At 43.2% G+C, this 20634-nt stretch overlaps 1 protein-coding gene across 7 annotated transcripts in view; it reads right to left on the reverse strand.

Annotated features, from left to right (window-relative positions):
- Nucleotides 1–4438: 4438 nt before the first annotated feature.
- The window catches only part of MACROD2 (mono-ADP ribosylhydrolase 2), an 885719-nt gene continuing 869523 nt past the window's right edge, over nt 4439–20634 (reverse strand). For 4 of the 7 annotated variants that reach the window (XM_057423323.1, XM_057423322.1, XM_057423321.1 and 1 more), the window contains 3 exons: nt 14536–14619; nt 8754–8822; nt 6572–6832 (listed from right to left, as the gene is read on the reverse strand). In XM_057423323.1, the coding sequence (XP_057279306.1) occupies nt 8761–8822; nt 14536–14619 (146 nt within the window). In that variant the 3' untranslated portion in view covers nt 6572–6832; nt 8754–8760. Of the gene's footprint in view, nt 6387–6571; nt 6833–8753; nt 8823–14535; nt 14620–20634 lie in introns of those variants that run through there. The other 3 variants (XM_057423319.1, XM_057423318.1, XM_057423320.1) reach the window with 3 other exon arrangements.

Raw genomic sequence — 20634 nt, forward strand, 5'->3', positions numbered from 1 at the left:
AACCAAGTTTTCAATAGAGTACAAAGGTTATGTAACTGAATTAGATAGAGTATGTAAAGTATATAATTATTTAAACCATACAATCTAAAATATATTAACTATACATTTCTGACAGATAGTAGATACAGCATATATACCACATCATGTATTATGTAGTGTATATCCAGGCAATTCACAAGCATTCCCCACCATTCTCCACCATTTCCTGCCTTTCCTTGTAATCCCCTGCAATTCCATCTCGTTCCCTGCAATTATACTACATACACTGCATACTATATATTCTATGTCTAATATTTTGTATTAGAATATGAACTAGATTATGTATGTTAGATGAATTGTCTTTTATGTACACACTATATGCCTCTCCAATTTCCCTATCCTGTGCAAATATAACCCCCTCTTTACCCCCCCAGTGTGGTGGTGATGTGACTTGCAGGGCAGAGAAGAGAGTTTCAAATTCAGGATGCCTCTGGGTTGGTGGGCTCACCTGTTTGCTGCTCATTTCAGCTGTCTCATGATTTGATCTGTCTGTGCTCCATTGTTTGCTGTTCACTCTTCTATTCCAAAACTGATTTCCTGGGTTGGCAGAGAACAGGGGATAAAAAGGAAAAATAAAACTAAAAATCAAGTTTAGGCTTATGCTTCCCTTCCAGAAGGATGCTTCAAGTGAGCAGGTGCTCAGTAGCTGGTGTGAAACGAGTAGGAGTTGGAAGTATGCGGCACAGACCCGCCCGGCTCCCTGGGCTGTGCAAAACCCAGCACTGGTGGTGGTGCTGCTTCCGAGGCTCCTGCTAAATGATATTACTACAGGCTTGCTCTGGTCTCCCCTGCACTGCGCTACTTTGGGACAGCAAGGTGGTTCTTGCAAGGCTTGACCTCCTTGCCCTTTTCCTTGAGCAATCGTATTGACTAAACACCAGTTCTAAGGGGTGGAGGGGGTTATTGTCTACAGTTTGCTGCTGAACACCATCATTTCTTTCTGTTGGAAACCAAACTTGATCACAATCCTGTTTTCTCAGTGATATCATTTCTAGGTGAGACGTGTCCAGGCACATCGACTGGACTATACAACCTGTACTATAACGCAATTTAGGTTAACCAGGTGCCACTTGCTCTGCAATCTTGCAACATCCCCTTCCTCTGGTGAGCATGCTTACCTGGCATCACAGGAGTCCTGTGAAGCTCCTCTAGCACTGCTCCCTCCAAGAGCTTGCTGAACTCCTTGAGACAAGGCTTATTTCAGCTCACAGCACCAACGCAACCACTGAGTTGCAGACCTCCTGCATGCTTGGTGAGCTGGGTTCAGAGCTGGCTTTGGGCAATGGGCGTCTTTGCACCAGGAGCAATGGGAAGGTGAAAATTCTCTGTGGCAGACACAAAGACATTCCAATGTCCACCACGTGCACATGTGTGTGCCCTTCTACCGAGGAGAGGGCGATGCTCAATAGGTTTAAACACGAAAGAAACCTCACCTGACTCATGCAAGCAGTACCCCACAGCGACAGGCTGCCTGAGCTGCCACCAGATGGAGCAGCCTCCCTAAGGACATCCTCCACCGGCTGCGTTTTCATCAGGAATCTCCCCACCCCCCTTCTTTTTTTTTCTACAGGAATTCATTATGATAAATGTTTTATCAGTGAATTCCGAAGGAATTAACAGTGATTTGCCACTTACTTTAAAGGGTTGCCGACAATTCTAATGGAAGGAGAACTTAGGGTATTTAAATGTCTCCTGACAATTTTATTTAAAAAAAAAATAAAAAAAGACAAATTCAAGCCTAATTAAAATCCCAAAACACAGTTTTCACCTTAAGAGATAGATTGAGGTCATAAAGACCCCTTTAGAAGCTTCTGTGCAAGAGGAGAGGGAGGCGGGGGGTGAAGAATGAAAGCCAATTTAAGGCATACACAGAGCTCTCTGAGGAGTGGTAGGTTCACAAGGAAATCCTGAAAGGCAACTCAGCTCCTCTTGGAGAATCAATCTAAGAAGGCTGAGCAGGAAACATGGTAACCAGGCCTCCAGACTTTCAGTGACCTCTGATGTTATCAGCTCAGCACAAGACTTCCCCAGCCACAATCTACCACCTTCCCAAACAAGATGTGGAAGGGGAAGTCCCAATCTGGCCAGCAGCAGCCAGAGTATAACCAAGGATAGTTTATTGCTCATCTCAGCCTAGCAGACTCACCTGCTCCTTGCCTAATCCATGACATCTGGACAAACACCCATAGCTGCAAGGCTGAGCAGCCTCAACCATGTGCCTTCTTCATCTTCGAAACAGAGGTTTTCCTCTTGACCCTGTGCTATTCAAAAAGGGTGGGAGAGATAGTACTTGTTCCTAGATGAGAGATGAATTTATTTTTCTCCTTTTAAACATATACATTTGCCACGGACAAAAACATCCCCTTGCAGCAGAAACAGTCTTCAGGATGGGGAAAGCGTGCACCTCCTTCTAGGCTGTGCAGCTCTTCAGATACAGTGAAAACAGAGTTCTCGAACTGAATCCAGCAAAATGCTGTGTTACAGCTACTGTTGGCATTTCTCTCTCTCAGGTTAGCTCATGCTACCAAGACTGTACATGACAGTTGGGTCCTGCATCAAGCAAAAAGGCAGGCATTCCCCACTGCCACGTGTCTCCTGTGCCTTTTCCTTTTCCATCTGGCAGTCAGAAGGTTTCAGGCAAGGAAAGGTCAGATTTCAGAGAGGGAATCCATCCGTTGAGGGGCTTTGAACACACAGAGCCACCCCCCTAACTTCAGTTATCAATGATTAAATCCTTGGCCTTGGATAAGAAGAGTGATGGTCTGTATGTGTGTTTTTATCTACACTGGTGCCATGGGAAGAAAAAAGCCACCTTCCTGACCTTTGCAATATCTTCTATTGATTAGTCTTGAAAGAAGTGACAGCACAAAGAGCAGATAACATCCTGTGTACGCTGCGTGTTCTCTGTGATACCTATGGATTGCATATTTGGGAGTATTCTTTGCCAGATGATAGATGTCTGGGATTTAGTACTGGTACATCTGCTGGAGTGGGTTTTATAACATCACTGGTGCGGCCATGGGACCAACTCCTTTTTTGTCCTCCAGGGTGCAAAGTCCCTGTTCTCACCCTTTGCTGCTGCTGTCCAAAAATCCCTCCGAGGAGTCAGTTCAGATTCCACCATCAAGTGAACAATATGAAGTGAGGACCCAGTTGGTTGCTCTGTCCAAGCTGAAATATGCCCCAGTGATAACCAAAACAACCCCTACACAATCAGTGAGGAGGGAATAAACACACGAGTGGCATCTCCTTGGCTTCAGGACAAGCTTTATTAATGTTTCACTTTAACAAACATCATAGTATGAAGGCATCAGTTCTTTAAGTTCTCCAGTACGTGGCACAGACAAAGGAAAAATAAGACTTGGAGGCAAACTGAGCATGTGAGTGGGAGAGTAACAGAAGAGGCATGTGTTAATTGATAGAGGTGCTAGACCATCTATTAGAAGACATTTTGCAAGCAACAGTCTACACTTCATTGCACTGAAGTAAAAACATATTTTTGGATCAATAAAATTACTTTTTTAATTATTATTTTCTTAAAATGTTCATTTATATCACAAATGTCAGGGTAAGGCAAATCCTGGATGAACCGTAGGAAAAAAACCCTTATTCCCCAAGAAAATAGATCTGCATACTCTGTTAAGTTTGTAATTCCAAAAGCAAAGCCGGCATGCACTGCATATAGAGAAAAGTCTTTGTTGTTGTTGTTGTTGTTGTTGTTTTAATTATATTTTTTATTCAAGTGCCTAAAGCAGAACAATGTTAATTCACAGAGAGGCTTTCTCAGTGCTTTAGAGAAAGATTGACAATTAGTTGCAGCAAACGTGTGACCTGTTATTACAGACTCTCTCAAACATCCCCTTTGGATGTCTACGTGGAAGGAAACCCATTCGTCATTGCAGCAGTCACAGCCTGAGGAATACTGTGTCTAATGGTAGGGATGAGTGCTTCCAGACATAGGAGAAACAACCATCAAGCAGAGCCTGATACTCTGTATGCAAACATGAGCACCAAAGGGCTGCTAGTTCCTTTATGCCACCTACTGCAAACTCATTTTGGGTTTAAAACAAAATCCTTGGTGTAAGTCTCTGCGGGGTGATCTGATGTGAATCTTGCTCTTCCACAAAATCATTTCCCTGCACCTCTGCAGCTCCAGGAAGAATGGTGGAGACTGCATCGAGGGGCACAGCTCCAGCCCCAACTACTAACTCAGCTGAAGAAATCATGCTGCTAAACTGTACTCACCTTATGACTAGTGAACCCCCCACACACCTCAAAGCAAAACACACCTGAAGAGACAAACCCTAGAGATACAGCTGCAAATTGTCCTGTAAGGACTTTATCAACTCCTATGTTTGCTTGCTTTTACACTTCCTACCTGGGCTTCATGCTTTGCTGCTCCATCCTTGGTTCATGATTTCAAAGACTCACTGCTGTTTGAGGACCAAGATGAAATGAAAAGTGTAATGAAATTACTGTCGGGGATTAGTGTCTGATGTGATGCACCTGATGATCTACCCACCTTGGATCTCCTCAACATATCACACAGCTCAAAGTTGAGCTTGCCCAGTTCATTCCCCACCCTGCAGGCTTAATTCCCTCACTTACCTACATAGAGGGAGCCCTGCAGTCCTGGTCTTTTCACACACAAAATGGGAATTGAGAGGACAGGTGCCCAGTGCATTTACTCCCCTTCCTCCCAAGGTATTTATCCACTCCTGCCCCACACATTAGGACAGGCTGTTTCAATCAAAGTTAACCACTGTGGAAAATATACAGGAACATATGGGATGCACCCATGTAGATGTACTACATGGTCTCCCACTGAGGAGGACAAGGGCCAGAGGAGTGGTATTTAGCAAATTTAGGTAAACTTAGCAGTATTATAAACCCAATTTATAGGATTTTACACCAGCTCATTTACTCCTTCCACAATTGATCCAATTCAGAGTTACACATTCCCTCATCTCCAGGACAAATACATGATGATGAAGCTCCTCAAGATCTTCTGTAGCACAAGTGCCACCTGGGTTAAAATGCCACAGGAGCTGGGACATGGAAATACTCTTCTGATCCCACCACAAGCAAACTTGGTGGAACTATGCATAAGGAAGCAGGGGGCTGCCTTTTTAGGGGCTGTACTCTCCAAGTGAAATCTGGGGCTTTTCTTGCTTCCCTTTCTAACCCTTGTTTGTCATGACACCCTTTCTAACTAACCTGCTGCTGATGGGAGTCATCAACTGCTGTAGCCAGTGCTAGGTGCATTATGGCCACATTTGACTTGCTGTTACACCAGAAGATGATTTATCACCAAATCTAGCTGGGATAAACCCACATTACAGGAGGACAGAGCTACATATTACCTTGGTTTTTACTTCCCTCCCCCCCTTTTTTGTTTTGGGCAGGTAGTAAACAACTATTTTGGGATTCATGCATATTTTGGGAAAAAAAAAAGAATATAATCAATTACATTCCTTATGTAATGATCAAATTATCAGCCGTATTTGAAAACAACCTGGACACGGGTTGTGTGCTCTTCCACAGAGTGTACTGTCTATCGGTTTTGGTTACAGCACGGTTGGGAAATGTATGTGAAACCCTTTTGTTCCTTTTCTAAAAGTCTCAGCGCAGCATTTGCTGGCAGAACAATTGACATATGGTGAGACAAAATAGCTGCTAATTGCTTTTTTGTAAAAATTAAAAAAAAGGAAGAGATCATGCATATGCAGTAGAAGATATAATGAGGGCTCACACAAGATACGGTGTGAAGTTGTTAAAGCCGGGAGCTGTATTTAAAGATGCCTTGAATGTAGAGCGCCTGTTATGCTGTCACTTGCAGGACTGAGGAGGTATCTGTTGCCTACCCATACCTACAGCTCATACTTTCAGCACTGATTCTATGGGAAAGAGCAGGAATGATTTGCTCGAGGCCCAGTGAGTTATTCATGTGTAGGACCCACAGAAGAAGATGGCACAGTGCAGGCTGGTCATAGTTTAGCTTTCTCATGCCAGAGGGAAAGGGAAAGGACAGAGCCTCAGGCGATCCTGAGGCACTGGGATGATTGAGTTAATGTGCAAACTCTGCTTCTAGCACAGACTTAAGGGAATCCAGCCTCTTCTAGCAGCAAGGGTTTGGACATGATGACCTGCTGTCTGGTGACGGCAGAAGCTGCCCACCGACAAGCCTGGAGGTGGGCAACGTGCAGGGCTGTCTGTATCAATATCTCTGAGATTCTGGAGCATCTAGTGTTTCAAGTCTCTAGCACAAGGAGGGCGGTTGTTTATCAGTGTGTGCAGATTATAATCCTTTGTGGCAGCTCATGCTCTCAAAGATTTCCATTTATATCCTAGGGAGGAGTTAAAAAAAAAAGGAAGCAGGGGAAGGAGAAAGCTGGCTCCTAGAGGTTGCCTGCAGACAGTACTGCAACTGGGAAACAAGATAAAGATGCTAGAAAACGGGTGGGCCTGGAAACAGGCTACTCATGATACGATGCAGGAGGAAAAGAGACCCAATATAAGACAGGGACCACAGTTCAGAAGAAACTGTTGTAATTGCAGGGATAATTGCAAAACATTGTTAGAACTCGGAACTCATGTTTCTTTCTAACAGGCTTACAGAACGAAATGCAATGAAGAACAAAGAGAAATTAAAGCAAAGAGTCATTCCCCCAAAGCTCCCTCCCTCCCAACCCGTGGAGCATCTCTGCATGCTCTTTTCTGCCAAGAATGATGCCATAGGATGTCAGCGCCTGCCCGTCTGGTTTCCTCGGGTCTTTCCTCTCCTGCATCCTTCCTTTGGCACAGTGTAGGAGAGAAAACATAGGAAACAAAAAGGAAACAAAAGGCACAATTTCAAATATCTGCACATGAACCCAGGCCTCACCTTTCTAGTATGTACCTATGGCTTCTTCTTCTGTCACACGCAGCACGTATATGTGTCACAGTTTATATATAACAGTCACTATTATCTCTATAGCAAATTGTGATCATAAGGATTTCTTGCACCATGCTATCTAGGCTGATATCAGAGACCCCCAGCTCTCGTGGGTGCTTTGGTGCTAGATCACATATGTTAAACCCAACACATTAAAATACTAAACAGACTCAGCAAAGGGACTTCCTTGGCTCTGAAAGACCCTAATGAAACCCTATGAAATTTAACAGGCTGATCAATCCTCCCTGGGGACCTGTTCCTTGCAATTAAAACAGAGGCATCAGTGTCAGGAGGACGTCGATAGAGAGCTGCAAAGGATTTGATGCCTGCTTCTAATCCTACACATGCCATTAAAATGCCGAGGAAGAGATGGTGTGCCCCAGCTCAAGCCTCTTTGCTTTACAAAGGTGCCAGCAGAGCCAGGTCTTCAAGTGGAACTGAAGAGATTTATTAATTGATTGCTAATTGTGATATTACTCCTGTGAACTCTGCCTTCCTAAAGCAAAAATTACTCCAGCTCAAAGAATTCACAGATACTCATTTCCATGGGAAAATGCAGCATGAAACAGACCTAAAGGCCAAGTGAAAGGAGTAAAAATCATCAGATAATTCTTTTAAATTGCAGGAGGGTATTAACCTTTCCTTGTATTTTTAACAAAGATTCCATTAATTCCTCTTCCTTTTTTGATTGAACAGAACATCCAACCAGAAGCTAGGGGAAAAGGAAGATTTGTGGAAGCTGTACTTTAATGGTAAGGGCGTTTTCTAGTTTTTCTTCAGTACTTTTTACCAGGGACCCCATCAGACCTATTTCTCACGCCAGCAGTACAGCAGCGCATCCCCTATGTGCTGACAAGGACAAAGGGCTAGGCTCAGTAATAAGACCTTGTATTTTAAATCTCTGTGATGCAGCTGCTGCCACTGTAAAGCTGCTAGATTTGGTCTTGAGCTACATGAAATTCCATTATAAGAATAAATAACACATTTTGCTGTATGTGATATTGGCATCTCACGACAACACTACACCAAAGGAAGCACTGTGCATTAATGCTTAAAAACTACTTTCAAAAGAGAAATGACAACTGTTTCTTGTTGTAATTGGGGATGAGCCTCAGACTTCTGTCTCCCTACCAAATTATCTGTTTTTATCTAGGGGTGTGGCTGTTTATGACAAACTCTGCTGCAATAATCACCATTGCATGCTCCTGCCATAGCGCTACCATTTAGCACATAAAGCCACAAAAAGCTCCAAAAGGCAGCAGAGCTCCAGAAGGCAGCTCGCTGACTTTGCCTTGTTTTTCAGTGCTGTTGCTACATGTGACGTTAAGGCATTGGAGAGCCAAAGGCAATAAACCCCTTGTGACGTGAACTGTTATTCCCAGAATACAGATCGTACGGAACTGAGCTTGGTTCCAACCACTATAAATTGCCTGTCATTTTCCTAAGCAATGCCAACATTTGTTCATTCAGTTGCTCTTCTGTTCCTTTTCTTGGTGCTGTCTTGCCTTCTCATGATCTAAGACTGTACTGTCTAAATCTATTACAGTTGCAGACTGCTACTATAATATTTACTTGACAAATCAAGTCTACTGGGTGCTTTCATTTTTTGGTGTAATATGGGCTGTATTAGACAATTTTTTCTTTTCCTTTGAATTCTGTCTTCCTCTTTTTCTTTTCATAAATTCTATCTAAAAAATTACAGTCATTTTTAAAGCATGTTTTCAAAAAGAAACCGAATGGAAAATGGTGTGGGTGTGTGTAATAGCCATAAAGGTCTTACCTGTTACTTAAGCTTCCCTCTCTGTTTCCTTAGGATCATTTATACTTTCAACTTGACTATTCATTTCAGCTGAAAACAAAATGAGACAGTCATCAAATTGTATTCATGATACTTAAGTTTATCACATCGAGTAATAACTGCTTCTAACCCAAAGGAGACATTTATTGCATTAAAAATTCTATGCCATAAATCCACAAAAGGTCTCTCGGGCCACTCCTCCTAACATGCGGTTCCATGGAAAGCCTGATGAGCAGTGCTGCCAGGGTACAGGCTTCAGCGCTGCTAGAAACACCAGCCTCTGGATGTAGATTTTCCCTTGAGTCTGCATCACCCAGTTTGAATTTGGCAGCCAACCGAGGTGTCCAACTCAAGAGCTCAAAGACCCTCCTCTGCCTCTGTAGGCCACAGGCAAAGATACAGGTACCTCCAGAGGGTCATTCAGACCTCTGGGCTAAGTGGTCTCAACCCTCTGATTGGAACATCCACAGGCTTCAGCCAAAATCCCCAGCAGGACCCGGGGCTGAGCTGCAGGCTGAACACGGATCAATCTCCAGTCACAGAGATGCTGACTCTGCCTCCAGGCATCCTTGAACTGCAAATTGCTGGAGCCTGGGAGAGGATTCAGGGGCAACATCACTATTCTCCTACACATACCAGTTTCACTCGTGTACTATCCATTTACAAAACCAATCTTCTTTTTCTTTTTAAATTTTATTTAAAATTACCAAAAATAAGAAATAATTTAAATAGAGAGCTTAAACCCATTTCAGCCTGACCTTTGCTAAAAATATCATCTAAACTATGGGAGGTGTAATTGGTCCCATCTAGGCTAAATATAAAAGGGTTACTTCAGCACATGGATTTTTAAGATTGATATTTAGTATTTGTTCGGCAATGAATTGGTATGAAGCCATTTATATGAAGACTCTATTTTTTTCCCTTTCTTTAACCTTGCTTTATGTTGTGGTATCAACTGCAGATTACAAGTCATTTGATGTGGGAGACAGGGAAAAAACTCAAACCTCAATGGGAGGTTTGGAAAACTAAGGGAAGATGGAGGGAAGAAAAGCCAAAAAGTCAATAACTATGCTACTTCCAGACAGGCAGTATGATCTTCTTCTGAATCAATATCATGTCAATACACCTGTTAGGGTTTTGATGGATTATTTGTAAATTATTCATTATCTATATGCAGAACAGATACCGTAAATGGCTTCCTGGATGTATGCAATGAATAAGAAGAAATGTATCTGCTCCTGATTATGGTGCTCTGATGCACATCGTGTTTAGCTATGTTGTGTTCTTTACCCACATTTGCACAGCAAGGACAGGATGCTTAATAAAAAATCATTAAGTGAAGGCTGCTGCACACTGACAAGAGCAGCCTCTCCCAGCCTCTTTATGCTGGCCAGCTTCACTGGTTGGGTCTTCTGAAAATACCATAAAGCTTCACTCATGTTTTACAGAGAGCTCCTGCAAAATGAAGCTTGGTTTGAAAGCTGCGGCTAGGCTCTGTCAGCATCCCAGATGAGTACACCTCCTTCTCCTTCCTTATTTATGGCTACAACCCTGCCATGCTGATAGCACATAACATAGAGGGACATGCTTCAAGGGTAACGTGAAAGCACATGGGAGCCCCAGTGGTGCAAGAGCAATCACTGAGCCCCACTATTTTGCAGTGGAAATGGCAGCCAGGCATCACCATCACTAAAAGTGTGCACACTGCAGCAGGGAGGTGGCTCATGATCGCTAAAGCACCAGCAGGTTTCACTATTAGCTTTATCCTATGTGTTTGTGACTATGCTCAGCGCTTTACCTTAACGCTGGTAGGGACAGGAAGGTCTAAATGAAAGATAAGCTTCTGCAGACCACTGGGTGAACCCCCAACAACAGATGTCACTGAGAGGCCACCTCCACAATCCACTATATTTAGCTGTAAAATAACATAGCAGCGAAGCACCTACCGCAAGAGCAGATGGAAGAGCTGCCACCACGTACGGCAGGGATGTGACTCACAGCCCTTGTGGCCTCCCAGCACGAGTTAGTGGCAGAATGATGCTGTTAGCCCTGAGCACGCTCCATCCGATTGGATCGAAAGCCAAGAGTGGTCCTCTCCCCACTAAACAATGCTTTTAGAGGTGTTAAACTGCTGCCTTACGTTAGTGGTATTTTTGCACCTACCATAACAGGCTACAACAGCCAACAGCTCAGTGAAGCACCTGAAGTTCAAGGAGGCTGTGTATCTCCTAAATTCAGTTTTACCTGCTGCCCCTTCTGCAGCTTCTCATAGTGCTTTTTATGACAGAAATGGACATTCCATGCAATGGAATCAAACAATCTTCTGCACTCTGTTTTCCCTCTAATTTTGACCTGCTGGGGAGGACCTATCTGTACCTCCTCTCTCAATGTACAAGCTGCTTAAATTATGCCCAGGGAAGGACCTTCCCCCAAAAGCAAGCAGGTTCCCTGCAGAGGAGAAGAAATAACCCAGCAAATAGTTCTCATCCATCAACTGCTGAGCTGGTGGATGTGCATCGGCAGCAAGTCATCCCGCCTCTCCCCTGCAAGAAAGCTACGTGCTTAAAGGTCAGCTAGCCAGGAGTCACAGCGTGTCATCTAAGTAGAGAAGACAGGCAAAGAGGAGACTGCAAAACCAAGTTTAGTCATCTACAAGAGAGCCAGCGCACTTCCCCACCCCAGGATATTATGCTGTAGACCCGGCTGGCAGATGACACTAAAATATTACTGTCTTGATTGAAATAGGACCTTGGTCAGACTCTTACTTGCAAACATAACCTATTTACTCAGCCACTTGCTAAACGATGTTTCCTCCTTGCATCCATGTAGCTTGGCTATAGCACATTCAGCTGTAACTCCAGACTGCCTAGAAAGAAAACCATCTATCTTGAATTCAACCTGCTGTGCAGTGATGAAACACATGCGCCTGTTTACTTGGTAGTTACTTGTTTCTTGGATTTTACATCGACACCATAACGAGCATAAGGGTGTTAGCTCTTGAGATCCTGCTTTTATACAGCTTTGGTGAATCACATGAAGGTCAGGTTGCTGATGGCGCATTCATCAGCTTGCACAAGCTTATGAGAAAAAGAAATAGGAAATTTCAGGTTTGACACTGCCTTCATCTTTTTCTTTCCTCCTATTGTGTCAGCAAGTCAGGATACAGCTTTCCACAAGCTTGAAATAATAAAGGAGAATGAGTAACCCCATTATGAAAGGAGGGAAGAGTTTGATCCACCTAATACCAGCTGGAGAGTAACATCTGCCTTAGTAATCTTTAAAGCTTTGGTGGCATGAATCAAGGAAAAAAAAAGAGAAGAATAAAAAAGACAGCTGTCAGTTAACAAACATCTAGAAAGCCAATCACCAAAGGTGGGGTTTGTCTTCATTAAAAAACACTTATCAGGTAATCTGTCCTGGGTACAAGAAGTTTAATACCTAGGGGTTTTCACTCCAGTGCCAATGGAGATTGCCAGTAGCAACCTGTATACTTGCCTCTATTCATGTTTATGGGACCACCCTCTGACAGCTTTCCCAACGGAGAATCACACACAGCTTTCAAATAATAGTCATTTCTGAAATGTATCACTACTGCAGCCCTGCCCACTAGATGAACCAAGATTGAGATCCACCCAAGCTGCTTAAACCCTCTGAATCTCTAAAGTGCTTTTCGCTGCGACATGGTACATGAAATTAAAACACAAGAGCCAGGCTGCCAAGAGGTACCTGGTGATATATGCTTGTGCTTTCAGCTGTGAAGCGATGAGTTCTCCTGGGGCGGAAAGAAAGGGACCAGAGAAAAAATAGGCAATTTACATAAAAATTACTGTCAAAGAGAACCTTTTTCTTGCTTCCTTTTTTTTTTTTAAATCTCAGCTAGTACCCACTACATTCAAAAACGTTAGGGCTTTTTTTTTTTCAGCAAAATTTAACCCTTCAGGTAAAACAGAGCATGGGGAGTTTGATCCTGCCTCTGTTCTGATTTTTTTTAATAGATAATATATGTCCACAAGAAAAATCACCCTGTAATATAAGCCCAAAAAAGCAATTTAAGCTGTAGTGAAATGAAGACTTCCCTGAACAGCAGAGCACTTTTCTGCACCCATAGCAAACACCCTTTTCCTGTCCTTTCATATAGCTTGGAAAGATCACAGTAAAGGAAGTTAAAAGATGCGTGACATGTGGAGAAGACCTTATAGGATAAGCAAGTCTGGAAACAAAAAAACCTATCAAGATCATCATTTCAGAAGCTGTCGGCTGATCCAGCTGTGCTGTGCTATGGCACATGTTACAATGGATATATGACCACTTTTCTTTCCAGTGGGAAATCCCTTTAGATGCTCTTTTAGTAAATTTGGACTTTTTTTCACTAAGCAGCCCAGATCCTTCCAAGGCTTCGAAACTGAAGTATTTTAATGGGAGTATGACTTTTTGGTGTGTTTGTTCAGAGGATGAGGAGAGAAGCCTGGTTTGGCTTTATTCTGCACGCTTAATAGTAACAGCATTATCTCTAGTATGTTTTTGCAAAGGAAATCCAATTATACATGCTTTCTTTCCTTGTGCTTGCAAAAACTTCCCTACAGGCCAGTATCGAAATCAGCCACTGATTCAAACCCTGCAGCATGATCTGACATCAGAGAAAGGAATCAGCATTAGGTTCCTTGTGTAATCAATAGCAAAAAGAATATAACTGTTTTGTCTTTGAAATGCAGAAAAAAAGTATGCCTTGAATTTCTATTATGTCAGTGCTGAAGAGGGTAAAGGAGGAGTTAAAAATCAGCCTTCGTTATAAAGTCTACAGTAATAAAAGAAGGACTGGAACCCCAATTCCAAACCCACTGCCATTTGGAGCAGTAAAGAGGATGCTTTGTGTAAAACCCAAGAAAACCCCACACGTAGCTCTGTTAAGCTCTAAGACCTGACCTAGAGGAGTGATAAAGGTCTGTTTCACCAAAAGTTCAGCCCCAGAATGTGGATCCCATCTCTTATTTCTTTACACACAGGAAGACCCTAGAAGGACAATTATTTTTGTTTATGAATATGTTATGCACTGCAGAGCTCAAGCAACATCCTGTTACTCAGCCTCTGCCAGGGCTTTGCCAGACAGCAGGGTCATCTGCTCACCAAGGTCAGTGTCAAAACAATTTCATTTCCACATCAGGAGATCTGCGTTGATAATGTCCATAAACCTGACTGGAACTGCTGCTGGATCAACCAAATTGTGACAGCTTTATCAATAGTAAATGTCCTAGGGAGAGAACTTCCATCTGCTACCAGACTCAGCTACGCATGGACTCTGAAGGAGGAGGAGGAGGAAGGGAAATCAGCTCTGAGCTAGAAGGAGGCCAACATACAAGGTCAGAGTGGTTATACACCCAATAGCTGCCCCACAATGGAGCCAGGCACTAGCACAGAAATCTTCAGCAGTATCTTATGATTCCCATGTGAAATCACACACATCTTGGCCAATTTGATATCCAGACCAGAATTAGAATGGGCCTAAAGTATTTCTTAGTTAAAAGGCAGGCAGATTGAAGATACCAATGGAACACACAAAACCAGTCAACTAGAAAAGCAGGGCTACGGCACTGAAAGGTACTTCCAACAGACTTCCAAGACAGTAGAGATTGTGTAAACTTCAAGAAGACTCAGCTGAAGAGATTATAAATGTAACTCTTGTTTTAGGGGAGAAGTGTACAAAGAAAGCCCAGAAAGGCACGCTATGTATCCGCTTCAGGACAATTACAGTTTTAAAACAGCATACCATCCTTATTTGAAACGTCTGCCGCTTCACATGCGAGGTCAACTTTCATAGGCTCTGCAGATGTTTCCTCTTTCTCTTGCATCCCTGTAAGAAAAAAAAAAAGGAGAAAAATCAATACTTACGGTACCGATTAATGTATAATTCTCAGACTGCATATGCCTGTTTCTTTCTTTTTCTTCTGGGATGCTCTTACCTTTATAGACTCTACTGCGCTATAGCAGCAGCCATTAGAGAAAAGGGCAGAGAAAAGGATACAGGGGGAGAAATATGGTTTGAAAATAATTGCTGCAATATTTGTAGCAATTTACACTCTTTGCTAACCGGGACTGTTAAAACCACATCATGGTTTGTGCTTCTGCCTCCCTGCCATTCTTTTCTCATCATTTTTGAAGAAACCCTTATGCTCATAAAACGCAATATATGATGGGGACCTAATCATACTTTCTCTAGCTAGCAGAATAAAAAATAGATACAGTGAGAGTTCAAATATTCCAGTTAGTCAGACACAAACTAGAATTTGAATTTAGGAAAATACATTTTATCTCAGTAACTCAACATTTTTATCTCTTCTGCCACAGGCTTGTCCGGAAGCTTAGATTCAATCTCCTAACAATATCTGAAATGGAAAAAAAACCCTGTGGTTTTGCTGTTTTGTGCACATTTCTCCTAATATTCCACCATATAGAGTGCTGAGAAGGCAATTTTTAGTTAATTTCCATCACACTACTACCCTACTTTTGTGGCAGCTATAAAGCCTGTTGCACCTATCCCGCATTTGAACTATAGGGTGTTAGGCTACCGGTTGCTAAGCAATCTAGACATTTGGGTGATTATTACGAGGCAGCAAAGTGTAGTAAGGACTGAGACACTGCAAAAATGGTTTACTCTTAAGCTGAAATAATTTAGCTCTTCAGCAATAGAGATGAAATGGTCACTGTCCCACAAGCACCTTCCCCTTCCTGTGGAAGTCTGGAGTTGTTTCTTAAGTGCACTTATTTTGTCCATAAACATATATCTACCATCGAGGTTTTCAAACAGTCTCCCTTCTAATTGCATCTGTGAGCCAATACACTGTCATGGAGATTCTAGTTTCCTCTGTGCTTGCTTTGTTGGCAATGTTATTCTCACAGGCAACTTTCAGCGCACCTACCAAGAATTCAAATGCTACAATAAGGACACAACACACAAAGAAACCATCCAAGAAAGCTCAGTTAGCCACCTTGGCAAGTGTAGGGGCAAGTGCGATGGATGACTTTACAGTGATGGAGATGTCACCCATCATTCTGACAGATCTTACTTCTCCTGCAGAAATCCCTCAGTGCATTACCTTATCACCAGCTCCACCTCTCCCTCGCAGGTTTAAAATCATCTCCCCAAACAAACAATCAAAATGCCTGTAAACATCTGTGACTGTGAACCCTGTCTGTCAGTGAATGCTTGAGATAGCTCCTTTGTGGGTGCGTCAAATCCCTGATGCTTCTCCTGGGAATTCAGGAGAACGAGCATTGGTTTTCTCTTGAGGTTTCATATGCACCAACAGGCCCAAGCATTCCCAGCACTTGTCCATAGCTCTTTTTGGTTCAGGCAAAGGAAAAACCTAGGTCATCCCATTGCAGAAGTGTGTGCACATGACAGGAACTTGTCAAGTACAAGAAGGTGTGTTCAAAATCTCTGCCTGACTTCTCCTAGCAATACGGAATTGGGTGAGTACGAAAGCATGGTCTAATCAAGGAAGATACAATGAAGTTGTGCTGATTTGCTGGGGGAAGCAGCTCAGTGAAAAGTAAAAGTTTGGAAAATCAAGAGTCCCACCACAAGTGCAGTCTGGAGTGGACGCAGCCCACCAAGACACTTGGATGACTGATGCAGTGATTTGGGATCCCTGCTAAATCCGAAGGCACTCCAACTGGCAGCTGATGCCTCTGAATAAGACTTCACCTCCTCTAAACCACTGTCTATTAACCAAATAAAGCAGATTATGTCTTGGCTCCCAGTCTCTCTAACAGCTAACAATATCTAGTTGTCAGCTCCTGAAGATTCCTGCGTGAAGTTTCCCAGGCCCTATCCCAAGATCTCCCATTAACTATCCAGCACGCCTGGCTTCACCACGCTGCCAAAGGTTCCTCGCTTCCAATTTCAGAGCTCTCTCGTGCAGCTGACAGGTGTGAAGGATTACTGGCACGGTGCTAGGTGGAGACAGAGACTCATTAAAGAGAAGACATTCTGTGCATACGTGTGCATGGGTACACGTATGCACATGGGCTAATTAGGGCTGCCCTTGCAGAGATGAAAGCAGAAGGTGTTGAGGGCCCTCAGTACCAAAACCTAAAGGCTCCCTGTCAAGGTGAGCAGCCCTAGATAGAAGCTGGAAAGAGTAACAGCAGCAGCGAATGTGCAAAATTACCTCCCAAGAGGTTTAGGGCCATAAACATTGTCAGAGAGCACTAATGCCTGTTCTGCTTTTCCACCTTCTTCCAAGTGTGAATAGATGATTCCTCATCGGTCTAGGAAGGAATTATGGCCGTATCAGGGTTTTTTTTTTATAGTGTGTGTTGATTGTTGGATGCTGTCAGCAAGAAAGTGATAGTGAGAAACAACGTTCAGGGACAAACTAGGCAGAAGATATTTTAAACCTTAACAAAGCCAAGCACCACTGCAAACCTTGGGAGGAGGCCTGCACATTATATCATCCAATTTTGGGGAAGACTTTCAAACTTGGTTAATATAAATCTTCATTTCTTCCCTTGCTGTTATTGTGGGAGGGGGACAGGAGCACTCACTATATTGCCACGCATGTGGAAAGGGTATTATCCAAACAGCTGCTTCCCCACAGTGCAGTAAACTCGAGTGCCACACACAAATGAGCCCATTTCACATAAACAGCAGAACTCGATCAATACCAGAACCACGTTGACAACCAATTTATTCTAGAGGCCTCCTCTCACTCCCTTGTTTTGATTGCTTCAGGTTAGAGCACAAACAAGCAAAGTATTTCAGGTCTCCAAGCAGGAGCTGAGAGTTAGGGAAGAGGAGGGAGTCTGGGAGATACCACTTTCAATTTCAATTACCATTTCCAATTGCGCTCCTGACAGAGCTTGTTACCCGAACCCTTTGCAGGCTGGTTACACAACCAGCCCTGCACTAAGTGAAAACAGGCTTCCAGTGCAGGCAAAGATGGCTCCCAGCCCTTTGAAATGCATAAGGCAGGTATATAGCAGGAAGATAGAAATCTTTGTACTGTTACTTCATCTTTATTTCATCTTTTTTCCTCCTTTATAGTCACAATCTGTCAATAGTTCCACGTGGTTACAGCTAATACGCTGCTCTTTCTCTGGAGAAATGTGGTTCCGGATTCATGTATGAATCACAAGATTAACATGAAGATGTGGTGGTTGTTGGTATATTAGAATCAATTTAAAAAGTGCCCGAATACAGAGGTCAGACATCTATGCTCTATACCCCTGAAAAATCTCAATAAGTAAGAAGTGTAACCCTCCTCCTCCTTCTCCCTCTGCACAAGGCTTACATCTATTTCAAGCGATAAAAGCAGGCAACTATGCAGGCTTAGAAGCTGTAACACACAGCAATCTATAAAACTCATTTTTCACCTGATCATCAGCAAGGCTTTGCTCCATACTGGAAAGCACCTCTGTAATCAGGAGAGGGAGGCAGGCTCCTCTCCCTAGTAATTCAAAGCAAAGTCCCAATGTAGTCTCCCTAGAATTGATGAATCATGCCTGAAGTGGGCTCCTGCTCTGAGCTGCCCCACTCAGCAGGAGCTGAGAGGTAGGGAAGGGGAGGGAGTGTATTTTCTCTTTGCTGACTATTGAGGGAGCCTGGGAGATCAGGCTCCCTTGACAGAGACCAGCCTCTGAGACCAGCCTTGGCAAAGTCCTTACACGAGGTGTGGGTAAGGGATTGTCAAGTGACCTCTGAATCAGGAATGTGGATTGCTGCTATCCGTTCCCAGCTTGTTGTAAGGTCATAGACTAGCTTTAAGATGAACAGAACAACAGATTTCATGCATTCTTGAGTTCTGTCAGTGCAATCAGGCAACACCAAGACAACTTAAACCTTAAAAATTCCCTAATTTTAGAAGGCTTTCAACTAAGTGGCAAGTCCTGGCCCTGAGATCTTTCTGAACATTTGAGGAAGAAAAGGTTCATCAATAATACAACAGTCCAGATAACTACTATTTTCATAGGCAAACCAGCAAGATCATTATTCCTGTAGCATGTCTGCCCAGCAATTCTGGGTGTTGCCACAGGAATTCCAATAAAATACTATCCTGCCCATGGACAATTTGCAACCAGGGGAAATTTATCAGTTGTAAATTATTTGTAGAGCAGTTGCTTCTACTCATGTTATAGACTTGGAAAAAAATCACCTCTGTCATTATGCAGTATGAAAACCACATTGCAGCTATTCTGAACGATCCAGATTTCCCTGATTCATACCCACTGAATGAAATTTATTATTTTGAGTTTAGCTGTAAATATGCTCCCCTAATTGGGAGACTCTGAGAGATGGAGGCTCGTTAAAATCTAAATTTCTCTGGTTAAAACTCGAAGGCACCATTTTTCATCTGCAGCAACAAAACAGACAAAGCTGTCCTGACACACAGCTGCATTGTCTTATCTGCCAAAACCAGTTCCATTTTTCTTGCTCTGCAAATAGCCAGAGCTTTTTTTTTTACCCTTACTCCTTTCACAGTAGCTCTTTGCTAATGTGACTGTCAAGCCTTCATGTACTTTGTTTGCCACTGTATTTTAGTAGCATTACAAATGATGCTTCACTGGGAAACTGAAGCTGTCTGTGATACAAGGGCTCAGTTTGACTCCTGTTTGACACCCCCACCTGAGATGACTGACCCTTTTAAGCAGACCAGATTCTACCACATAAAAGTTGCTGTGTTCTTGTATGGCTCTATATGCAAAACCACCCAACCTGCTGCTCTCGGGGCTCTAATACAAACAGCAATCGCTGCCTGTCTGCACTCTGTTATGCTCAAGTCGGTGAGCAGTTTCTCCCCTTTGCTATCCCTTCTGCAATGCACAGCACAGGAATGACACTGCCACAAAGGTGCCTCTCACTATTCAGCGAGGCTTCCTTAACAACAACCATCTCCATCCATTAAATCAGGAATATTGTACATCGATCAACACCCCCACACACCAATTAGGCACCATAGAGATGAAAAGAACACTCAAGGATGCAGATTTTGGAGGAGGGTTTGCTGGCTGGGCCACTGGCTTTGCTGAGGTTTTGAAGGCGCTGAGCATCATTCCTTAATGCCACACATGCACTGTCAGGATTCACGTCGCAGCCCCTTCACCGTTAAATGGAATGTTTACCCTCTCTTTTGGCGTTTTGGCTTTGTCTCCCAGAGTAACCCAGTGCAATGAAGCTCCCCGTCCCTCCAGTGTAGCGTGCATCATCTTGACTCTCTGTGTTTGTGCATGCAACTGTACCTAAAGGCATCGCACTGCTTCCAGCCACTGTTTTTCCCAGCTCAAGCTGAACTGCAATTTTTTTTAATGCGATTTAAAAGTGTCTGAGATCCGCTTATCCCTATCCGCTTCCAGCCCTTTATTAAACATACTGTTAGTAAATCTCATTATGCCTCCTTTTCCCTAAAGGTGGGAACTGGAGGGCAGTGAGGATTGTCTCTCAGCAATATGGTCCATAAGATCCATACAAATTGGGCTTCTCTAAAATTGCTAATGCCCATCAGGAGCTCTTTGTGGCTTTTGTCTCTCTGTAACAACAGGATAAACCAGCACTCAGCAGGCTCTTGATGAATACAAGGGTATACCGTTTTAAGGAAAGCCCTTTCTGATTTTTCTTTAACTCTCAAAAAAGCCTGTGTAAGAGGCCACGTTGCTGTTTTCCTGATGCTCTTTCTGTGAAACCTCATATCTGAAATGGAGCACCCAGAAGCTTCCATTGCATTCCTCAGTCGCTGGCTGTTAACGTAGCTAAAATGTTGCCTGGTTGTATTCAGTCTTGTAGATCACCTGTCCTGTGCGGCTTCCAAAGACCTTGTGCTCCATTTCCCTTCCTAAGAGTAAGGCAGACATCACGGTCGGTGCTGTTACG

Source organism: Pezoporus wallicus, unplaced genomic scaffold (assembly GCF_028554395.1).
Source record: "Pezoporus wallicus isolate ANWC-B61680 ecotype Strahan unplaced genomic scaffold, APGP_CSIRO_Pwel_v1 contig_4191, whole genome shotgun sequence".
Classification (NCBI taxonomy): Eukaryota; Metazoa; Chordata; class Aves; order Psittaciformes; family Psittacidae; genus Pezoporus; species Pezoporus wallicus.